The sequence below is a fragment of the Danio rerio genome, chromosome 17, assembly GCF_052040795.2.
Source record: "Danio rerio strain M-AB ecotype USA chromosome 17, GRCz13ab, whole genome shotgun sequence".
Lineage (NCBI taxonomy): Eukaryota > Metazoa > Chordata > Actinopteri > Cypriniformes > Danionidae > Danio > Danio rerio.
The window spans coordinates 28,397,295-28,408,434 of record NC_141037.1 but is presented as its reverse complement, the minus strand read 5'-3'; the positions used below and the strand labels follow the sequence as shown (position 1 = coordinate 28,408,434).

The window sequence follows — 11,140 nt, the reverse complement described above, 5'->3', positions numbered from 1 at the left end:
ATTATGTAAAGTTCTTTGAGTGTCTAATAATTCTGACTTCAACTGTATATATCTCAAGCATACAAGCACAAAAAACACACTAATCAAAATATTGATCTCAGTTATGAGTGTTAAGAAAAAAAAGCAGCACAACAAATACTGATATATCATTTATTAATCATGCTCTTGCTTATAGACTCTCCGCGTGCGAGTCGAAACAGTTTGGAAGTAAAAATATCTGCAGAAAGAAGTCCATCCCCCCAGGAGCTGAACCGCTCCAGCACCAGCTCCTGTCCTGATATGGCAGGACTAAGAGTAAGAACACTTTGCACCTTTTCCTAGTCAAAAAGCAAGATGTGTTTTTGGAGAGCTACTCTATTGATTTTTCACCCTTCAGCGTGGTACACTTGAGTGCACCATGAGTCATTGAGAAGGCATTTGTTTGACTCATTTTATAATAAAGTGTTTGATTGTGCCAGATCAGATGGCATCGGCAGAAGGTCTGTTTTAAATTCTGTGATCGCCAGCTAATTATACGTTTCTTTTTACCACAGGAGGAAAAGGAGAATAAGAAGAGCTCTACTAAAGGTCAGGCATGGACATATGCTCATTCACTATTTTCTCTAGAGTTTTTTTTCTGTTCAATCCAAATTAATGACTCTTTGTTGATTTGTGTTGTATTTAAGGAATGCGGACAGCGATGAGCCGCAGGAGGGTGTCCTGTCGTGAACTCGGTCGTCCTGACTGTGACGGATGGCTCTGGAAGAAGAGAAAAGAAGCAGGCGTCTTCATGACTCAGAAATGGCAGAGATTTTGGTTCGTCCTGAAAGGTCCAACGCTGTATTGGTATAACAGCCAACAGGTTTGTATGAATTTACTTGTAATTCACTACCAAATTTAATTCTACTTCTCTTAAAATATTCTCAGAGGCGACATGGTGGCTCAGTGGTTAGCACTGTCACCTTACAGCAAAAAGGTCACAGGTTCAAGTCCCAGCTGAGTCAGTTGGCATTTTTATGTGGAGTTTGCATGTTCTCCTCGTGTTTGCGTGGGTTTCCTTCGGGATGCTTGGGTTTCCCCAACAAGTCCAAAGACATGCGGTATAGGTAAATTTAATAAACTAAATTAGCCGTATTGTATGAGTGTGAATGAATGTGTATGTATGTTTCCCAGTACTGGGTTGCAGCTGGAAGGGCATCTGCTGTGTAAAACATAAGCTGGATAAGTTGGCGGTTTATTCCAATGTGGCGACCCTTAATGAATAAAGGGACTAAGCTGAAGGAAAATGAATGAATGAATGAATAAAATATTCTCTCAGATCTATCACTCATTAATAACCTGACTTGTCTCTTTGTTTTAAGATGAACTTTCACTTTACTTTCACTTACTTTATGTGCATAACAAACCTTAAAAAACTTTCTCCACATGAGGCTAATCGACATGCTATTATGACAGTGTTTTATATAAATATTCTTGTGATTTGGTCTATTTATATGAGATTAACCAGTGTGTACATTTAAAATGCTGAGCATGTGTAACAATTAGCTTTTTCAAACAATGCTAAAAAAATTAATTGTTTCTGCTTTATTATAAGACCTTTAAGATATATTACAAACTGTCAGCAGTTGTATAAATTTGATTTTGAGTATATGTGTAATATTTTTGCTGTTTAATGTTGTAGGGATACACAGATATGGTAATTGTGCTTGGATGCAGATAACCAACATTATTAGCCCTCCTGTGAAATTAAATTATTTCTCAAATATTTCCCAAGTGGCGTTTAACAGAGCAAGGAAATATGGAAATCACTGGTTTTCCTATAATATTTTTTTTTCTTTTAGTGACATTATTATAATTTCTTTTATTTTGACTGGAATAAAAGCTGAAATTATTATTTTATTAAACAATTAAAAAGTCTTGATCACGTTTTTTATTAGGGCTTAAATTTTGTTCAAGCGTTGTCCAAAATGTTTGACTCCAAAAAAGGCATAAATATATTTATTTTCCTCCTAATATTAACAACGGCTTGCTCGATCCATGTTGTTGGTTCAGGCCGGAGCGTCTGGCCAAGCTCATCAGTCCGGGTGATGTCACGTCATTTGTGCGAGAAGGTGATGTGACTCTCTCCACATTAAGAAAAAACCATAGAGCGAAACAGACAGAAAAATGGGAAATTGTCAGTTTGCGTACTCCTGGATGGAGAAAGACAAGTAGCTGAAACCTATGCTGAAAACAACCACGTAATTTATTCTTTCAAGCTTTGCTTCTTTCGAGTTCTTTTGTATGGTTGTGCTCCATTGATTTATTTAACTACAACTGTTTATTAACAACTTTTTATTAAGGTAAAAATTTGATAGTGATTACAGCTTGAAGTGGCGATGGGATCTTAAAATATTCTGATAAGGTCTTTAAAAAGTCTTAAAAAGGTATTGAAGTTACCTTTAGGATTCCAGCATATTCCCTGTAGAAGTTCTAGTAATTTAAAACTGCGTCAGTCTAGTTTTCAGAGTTCAGTTCAGTGGGGTTTAATTTTCACTGCTGAAAGTCCAAACACTAAAGAGAAAATCCATTGATGTCCATCGAAATCCATCAAAGTCCCAAACCAGGCAAGCTAGTGGGAACAGTGGCGAGATTGCATGTCAAGCTGAATACTACTATCTTGCAAAATAACTGGTGAGATAACACTTAATTTGTCACCATGCCAAAGACATAAAAATAACTATTAGAAATGAGTTATTAAAGCACAAAAACAATCTCTCCAAGAAACAGCACTTGGAAAATAATTGAAAAAGAATTGTCAAAGGAGGCGATGCAGTGGTGCAGTAGGTAGTGCTGTCGCCTCACAGCAAGAAGGTTGCTGTGTCGCTGGTTCGAGCCTCGAGTTGGCGCTTCTGTGTGGAGTTTACATGTTCTCCCTGCGTTCGTGTGTGTTTCCTCCGGGTGCTCCAGTTTCCCTTACAGTCCAAAGACATGCGGTACAGGTGAATTGGCTAGGCTAAATTGTCCTGAGTGCATGACTGTGTGTGAATGAGTGTGAATGGATGTTTCCCAGAGATGGGTTGCGGCTGGAAGGGCATCCGCTTCGTAAAAATGTGTTGAATAAGTTGGCGGTTCACTCTGCTGTGGCGACCCCGGATTAATAAAGGGACTAAGCCGACAAGAAAATAAATGAATGAATAAAATTTCAAAGAAGGGTAATACATTTGCCTTCAATTTTAAGTTGATACATGCAATAATAACAAATGGAAATGATATAAATTTTTGTCTGCAAAAACACACATTGCTGACAACTTGTTTATAATTTGATTAATTTAATCTTAATTGAACAGTTTATCATATCAAGCTTATCTTTATCAGCCAGAGTTATAATATCAGTGCATCTCCAACTCTGAAGAAAATCTACTCATACATTCAACAAAGTAATTACAGAAGCCATGTTTCTGTTACAGGAGGAGAAGGCGGAGGGCTTAATCAAGATCGGCAGCTACAATATTGAGAGCGCAGGAGAGCACAAGAGGAAGTAGTGAGTATCTTCCTGCATTATACAGAACACGCAGCCGATGGTTACCCATTCATTATCTGCAGGCGTTTCTGTTGACTGAACAACATTAAACTCCATTCAGCGATGCTGTTTGTGTTCACACTGTATTAAAGAAACAGAAGTCGGCTCTGAGAGTGAGAGCAGGAGACGCGGGAGGGCAGTTAGCCAGAGATGTGTGAATAAAACAATTACACTTTACATTCCTCAGATCTTCCCCCGCAGAACAGCACAACCTGCCACCATGATGACAAATGACTCTTCATTTTTTCATTAAGCTGCTAAAGCCTCTGCCACGAGATTAATGATTACTATCATCTAATCTCTTTCTCTTCTCTCTCTTGTCTTCTAGTGTATTTAAAATGTGCCACCCGCGCTTCCAGAATTTTTTCTTCGCTGCTGATAACGTCACCGACATGAGCAAGTAAGTGTGGCCGCAAAAATAAACAAGCATTTTCTCGAAACGACAGCCAGTCTTAACATTATATGTTAGAAAGCATTTTGCAAAAAAGATTATTAAGTGGCGAAATGTCACGGTAAGTAGATCTCGCTGCGCACCTGCAGCTTCTCATGTGCAAATGATTGTGCTTTGACCTTTTGAATTTAAATAGATTCATTAGATGCAGGGATCCTGGGTTTGTAAAGATAGAGTCTGCAACTTCTGTGATGTGAAAGGATTTTTAGGTTAGTGTGAATAGACAAGTATAATAAGGGCAACTTCAATGGAATTCTGAATAAATAGCATATACTGACAGCTAATGCCCAGTGTGCGGCTTTAGCTGAGTTTCTTACTCTCTCTGCACTGTTTTATTCATTAAATGAATTATGCAAATGAGGTAATGGTGTAAAGACAATCTCAAAATTTATGCCGAGCACACTTTGCATGATACTTGTGAGTGCTAAAACTACCATGATCTAGCTTGGGCAATTCATTCTTAATTATAACAATGCAATACAATATACATATACAATGAATATGTACAATTTTAAAGGTGCAAGTTAAATAGTGCAGTGATTATAGGGTAAGTTATGAAGAGAGTGTTGGGTCTAAGAGGAGTGGTAAAAGAGTCAGTCAGTGGGGGGCAGAGTTCAAAAGGGAGACAGTTCTGGGCAAAAGGCTGTTCTTCAGTCTGCTGGATAGTATTATAGAGGCAAACATTCATTAATTCATTTTCTTTTCAGCTTAGTCCCTTTATTATTCTGGGGTCAGCACAGCAGAATGAACCGCCAACTTATCCAGCATGTTTTACACACCGTATGCCATTCTAGCTGCAACCCATTACTGGGAAACATCCATACACACCCATTCACGCACATACACTATGGAAAATTTAGCCTACCCAATTCACCTATAGCACTCGAAGGAAACCCACGCAAACACAGGGAGAGCATGCAAACTCCACACAGAAACGCCAACTGACCCAGCCGGGGCTTGAACCAGCCACCTCCTTGTTGTGAGGCGATTGTGCTACCCACTGCGCCACCGTGCTGCCCCTATAGAGGCTGTTAGAAATGCTCAATTGTGAGCAGAATTTTTGTGCAAATCTATTGAAAGTATTCAAACTACAGCGAACAATTTACTGCTAGGACATTTATATTTGTTTTCCAGCTACATATAAGCTACATATGTTGTAATTAAAAATACTTGAGGAAAGTTCACCCAAAAATGAAAGTTCTGTCAATATTTACTCAGCCTCATCCTGTTCCAAACCATACATGTTTTGGATCAAATCTGAGAGCTCACTCATCCTCCTTAGACAGCAATAGTCCTGACTCATTCATAGTCAATAGAGGCACCAAAAACAGGGCAGAGCACATGACTTCAGTTAGTCTATCTAAGTATTACGAGGCTACGACAATCGTTTTGTTTACATATAAAACAAAACTGGATTTGAAATAATGCACAGGTATATCTGATGTAATACATGTCAGAAGTGTAAAACAAGCCCCTTTTGCACATACAGACCTTTCCGGAAAAGTACCGGCAATTTTCCGGAAAGGTCTGTATATGTGAACAGGCCCTTTTTGAAAATACCGGTAAATTCATTCCAGCTATTTTCCGGAAAGAGAAGTTGTAACATTACCGGTAAGTTGCTGAAATGCTGCGCTGTGTGAATGCAGAAGGAAGATTGCCGGAAACAGCGCGTTCACGTCTAGAATGTGCTGATGCAAGACGTCTACTTTAGCCAATCAGAACAGTCAGATGCATTCACGTCCACGCTGTTTGTGAGAATAAAAGCCTGTGAATGTTTTCCCAGACACATTTAGCTGCTAGATGTTAATCAGATAACATTTCTATGTTCCTTCTTAATGTCAACGGGGTAAATAATTATCGATAAAATGCTTATGATAAGCGGTCATTTGTTTACCTTCAAGCTCTGACGCGTGTGCTGTGCACATAAAGCAGCTGGTGAGCGCCAGCACACACACACATATATGAACATCTCGACATGCGAAAGTGTTTCTCTATGCTTTCATCAATGTGTTTCACAACACTGATCTATCCGCAGAGGTTGTAATGTAGCCAAATGTTTACAAATATAAGCGCAACCGTTTAGAGGGCATTTTTGGTTAATGATGTCAGTATTTACTGGTGTTTTGGAATGGATGTGTGTCTGTGTAAACAGCGCTTTTTTTTTATAAAGTTGGTAGAAGAGCGGTAAAGTCGTTCCGGAAATTTTCTGGATATTTACCGGTATCACTGTGTGAAAGGGGCTTAAGTGCGACGTAAGTGCGTGCCCTATACTGACACTGAGGAGAAAAAAAATGTTGAACAAAACAGCTTATTTTGTTTAGAGTATTTCAATTAAAACAATGACACATGGACTTGATTTTGTTATTTTATTTTTTTTTTTTTAGATTATGGATTTAATCTAAAGTGTCTTAATTTGTGTTACAAAGATGAACAAAGGTCTCAAGGAGTTGTAATGACATAAGGGCATGAGGGTGAAAAATTAACAATTTTTATTTTTAGGTGAACTAACACTTTTTTAATATACTAATTTATTGTAAATTTTTTGCTTGCTACTTAAACTACTTAAACATTTTGTGACATTAATTTTTTTAGTACACAGTCATATAATTCAGCAGCCTCTGCAGTAATTCAGGCCTGAGCAGTTTATATAACAGAGCACTTCAGATTGAAGATCTTTCACATTGCAGGATTTGTCCCATGATGACCAGCCAGACTCAGGTGCTTGTTACCTCTAAATAAAGAGCTGGTGATATGATGTTCATGAGAGAGCCCGGGGTCACTTAGGTTAGTCATCATGTATCATTCCCCACTCATATGCCAATTGATAATATTAGTCTGCTCAGGTGACTCAGTTTGTTTCTTTTGAAGAGATGTATGCCTTTTATGTCCACTATTTCCAGGCACAGTCGTTCAGATGCTCTGTTGCCAGGTTGCAGTGGTCGATGAAAAGCCTCAGTATGAAACTCCTTGATCTCTAAAATGACTGTTAATGAGTTTGACCTCATGAGCTTCAGTAAAGCAGTGATTCAGCAAACGTTGGATCAGATGGTCTCTAGCGCTCTAGACAAAGTAAATGCCAGAGCTTTTAACCTATTAAACACTCCAACTTTCAGTTTAGCTGCTTATTATTGCTATTTTCGACAGCACACAAACGTATTTGTTCGTTTTCAGGCATTCGGGTTTTCTGACAGATCAACTATGCCCCCTACTGGTCAGCACTTAATACAATACAAAACAAGTTCTGTGCAAACGTGAAGTTTGTGGGACTTGTGAATTGCCTATGAGATAAATTTGTGTTTCATACTGTTTTTATCTTGTCCATTTTTCAACAGATGGATAAATTGCTTAATCACAGCAATTCAGAAACACAAGAAATATGCCCAGAGTCAGCCAGACAGTGAAGAAGGTATGAAAAAACCACACTCTTTTTTTTAAATATAGCTGTTATGTCTGCACTGCTAAATTGAATTGTTCAGCTGAACAGAGCTAAATTACATCTGATTTCTGTACCTCTACTGAAGGTCTGTTATAACTTAAAACCATGGGACATCAAAACATCTATAAAGAATAAAGTCAATGTGTCTTTATTAGTATTCGAAGTTAAATTCGTCGTACAGACAGGAAATTCAGCAGTCCAGGACTAAATTAGTTTCATAGAAAAATCAACATACTTTACAACACTATAAAAAGTATAATATATAAATAAATAAATTAATATATAAATGCTAAATGAATTGATTAGCAGTTTATTTCACATCTTCTAATGAGACAGGATCACTTTATCCATGTTATTTTTAATGCAGAAATTAGCTGTTGTTAGGAAATGTGAGAATGTGAATGCTTTTAGCACAAAATGTTTTACAAATAAGTGTTAATATTTAAAGGGATAGTTCTCTTTTAAATGAAAATTGTCATCATTTACTCATGGTCACAAACTTGGTTGAGTTTCTTTTGTTGAACACAAAGGAACACAAACTGAAGTATGTTGGAAGTACATTGACTTTACACAATATTTTTTGTATCTACTTTGGATGTCAATTCCTGCTTTTTTTCACAATATTCAGAATATCTTTTTTTGTTCATAAATCATAAAAGTTTAAAACCACTTAATTCAGAGTAAATGATGACGACATTTTCGTTTTGGGGTGAACTGTCTGTTTAGGACAATACATTAAAGTAGAATGTAATGAGAGTTCAATTTGCAATATCAAGCATCATTCAGCTAAATAACTAGAAGGGAATTCAGACACATTAAATTTAGTCATTCTTTTGTGGAAATATAATGCTAATGTGATGAACAGATTTGTGTTTTTTGCATTTAAACTGAAACAAAGAAGCATAGATCTATCAAATTTAATTTAAAATGTCTTCATTTATCTTAAAAAAAAAAAAACTTTCTTTTGGATTTGCAATGAAAGGACTGACTTTGATTTGTAAAATGCTACATAAGAGCCTTCTTGGATATCACTCATGATATATATATATATATATATATATATATATATATATATATATATATATATATATATATATATATATATATATATAATTGTGATTCTGGAAAAAATACATTTATTAGACCTCTGTGCTGTCTTACGTTATGCTGCATATGCTGCTTTTGTGTTATATTTTCAATGACAGGATTTTGATGTAATTCTAGTTGTGCTGGATTAATGATTGAGGTTTCCTTTGTCAGACTGTTACAGTGAAACTGAGTCTGAGGAGGAATCATCACGCTCACCACTTCCTCATCGGAAGAAACTTTATACGGTGAGGATTAATATACACACATGTGCAAACAGAGCACACACTCTCACAAACACACATGTACACACAGTTCTATACACGCATCAAAACAGATGATAATAAAACGTTATTTACTAGGATAGACCACTTCAAGATAAAACATTTTTCATCTTCTGTGTGTGTATGGAACATCATCACATTATTTACACCGCTGTTCAATAATAACTGTAAAAAATATTACAAATTATTTTTAAAATATATTTTAATTAATTTATCTGATATCAAATCAGTAATTCTTCTAGTATTTGGTGTCACATGCACTTTCAGAAATCACTAGTTGATTTGGAGCTCATTAACATTTATTATCAGTTTCGAAAACATTTGTGCATTTTTATTCTCCGTTTGTGATGCTTTTATGTTCCTCTACTGCCAATTTTGATCAACTTACATGATCTTGCTCAGTAAATGTTATTTTTATGTTTAATTACCGATTACAATCTTTTTAGCTGTGATGCATTAAATTGACACTTCATCTTTATTATGCAGATAATTTTTGAACAAACATATTTAACGAGTATTTTTGAGTTGCTGGAACAAATAGAAAAATCCTCAAATTTATTTTGTTTAAGAATGATGACTCTTTCATTTGGAGATTAAGTACCTTTCCTTTGGAACATGCTTAAAATATTGTCATCATTTTGTCACAGAAAACTCAAACTCAATCAAACACACTTCCTCGAACGAAAGTAAAGCAGAACAGGATGTCAGAGCCGATAACCATTTCACAAGCAACGGGCAGTAAAATTGCAGGTAAGGGAACTGCCCATCAGCTACTTTATATCTTATATCTACACATGCATAAAACCCTAAAAACCAAGCCTAGCATAAACAAGCAAATGGTCTCTGACCCTCAGGAAATGTAGATGAGATGGACGAAATGTTCAACAGTATAAAGAAAGGAGGAGTGACTCTGATTGGACAGAAGCAGCCGATGACTCACGACCAGCTCCGTAAATCCTTCATCAAACGCAACAAAAACCCGGTTATCAATGAGAAGATCCACACACTCCGTGCCCTGCAGAGCACATTGAAGGTCAGACACCTATTTTAAAGGGTCATGAACTGCCTTCTTTTATATAATGTTCTCTGCGGTATACTTAAAATCCTGATTTAGCACTAATAGGCTATTTTCTGTTCTGTTTTGACTCTTCATCAGAATACCAGCTGAATATATATAGCAGATTGTAGACTCGGAAGTTAATGCATACTGATGTGATTGGCTAACAGTTTGGTTTATTTAAAGAAGTTGTGTGACAGGGATCTGACCACCGGTGTAAACTTTTCCATGTATGTTTGACAGTCTACATCCTTCATAGATGGACACTGCTGTAATAATGATAAAACCTTATTAGTACATATCAAATGATCTCTGTCACTTAGACTTTTGTGGTACAGAATTAATGTTGTATTCAAACTATTCAGCATGGAATTGTCTTTTATTTTCAGTCTTTTTGAAATCCGGCATATGATTGTGCCTTTTTTTTTAAAAACAAATCTGCTATATAATGAAGTAAACAAAGGACAAACATTCTAACTGATGTGTTCTGGAACTTCATTCACTCTTTCCTAATGTTGAGTTTAAAATGAAAGCAAAGAAAAAGTAATAATTTTCACTGCCAGCATCAAGGGGGTGATCCAGAATCCAGGTTAAGTGACATACCTGGATAAGTTTAAGGATATGTAAGCGAAAAGCCTCAGCTTTTGGTTGTAATTTACCATAGCAACTTATGTTTCGGAGCATGTTATTTTTTTACCTGAGCTGTGTATGTGACATGTGTTCGTGTGTATGTGTGTGTGTGTGTAGTGTGTTTCTTATTCTTATTTCTTATTATTTTTTTTTAGTTTTCAATGAAACACTATTATGAAATAATATACATTTTTCCTATTATTTATTTAAATTTTAAGTCATGTGGTGGATCTGGGTTTTTTTGCTTTGATATTTTTGTAACAGGATGCTTTCAAAAAAATGGATCACCTATTTTTTTTGTTTTGTAAATATACATTACACTACCTAAAGTTTGGGGTCATAGGATTTTCAAATGCTTCAAAATAAGCTTATCCTGCTTACACAGGCTGCATTTATTTAATCAAAATACAGTACAAATTGTGAAATGCTATTGCACTTTAAAATAACTGTTTACAAGTAGTTTATCATTTAATTTAATCATTTACTCCAGTGATTTTAAAGATGAATTTCAGCTTCATTACTCCAGTCTTCAGAGTCACATGATCCTTCAGCAATAACTCCAATATTAAATATTATTGTTGTTATTATTATAAATATTATTATTATTATCAATAGTAATAGTAATAAAATCTGTAATGACTGGAGTAATGATTTC

The 11,140-nt window shown here is 35.9% G+C and overlaps 1 protein-coding gene across 8 annotated transcripts in view; it reads left to right on the top strand.

Annotated features, from left to right (window-relative positions):
• The window catches only part of cnksr1 (connector enhancer of kinase suppressor of Ras 1), a 65,047-nt gene that overhangs the window by 50,923 nt on the left and 2,984 nt on the right, over window positions 1-11,140 (top strand). For all 8 annotated transcript variants that reach the window (NM_205659.1, XM_087288813.1, XM_087288812.1 and 5 more), the window contains 9 exon segments: window positions 176-294; window positions 534-567; window positions 666-841; window positions 3,429-3,502; window positions 3,870-3,941; window positions 7,325-7,398; window positions 8,689-8,762; window positions 9,446-9,548; window positions 9,653-9,831. In NM_205659.1, coding sequence (NP_991222.1) covers window positions 176-294; window positions 534-567; window positions 666-841; window positions 3,429-3,502; window positions 3,870-3,941; window positions 7,325-7,398; window positions 8,689-8,762; window positions 9,446-9,548; window positions 9,653-9,831 — 905 coding nt within the window.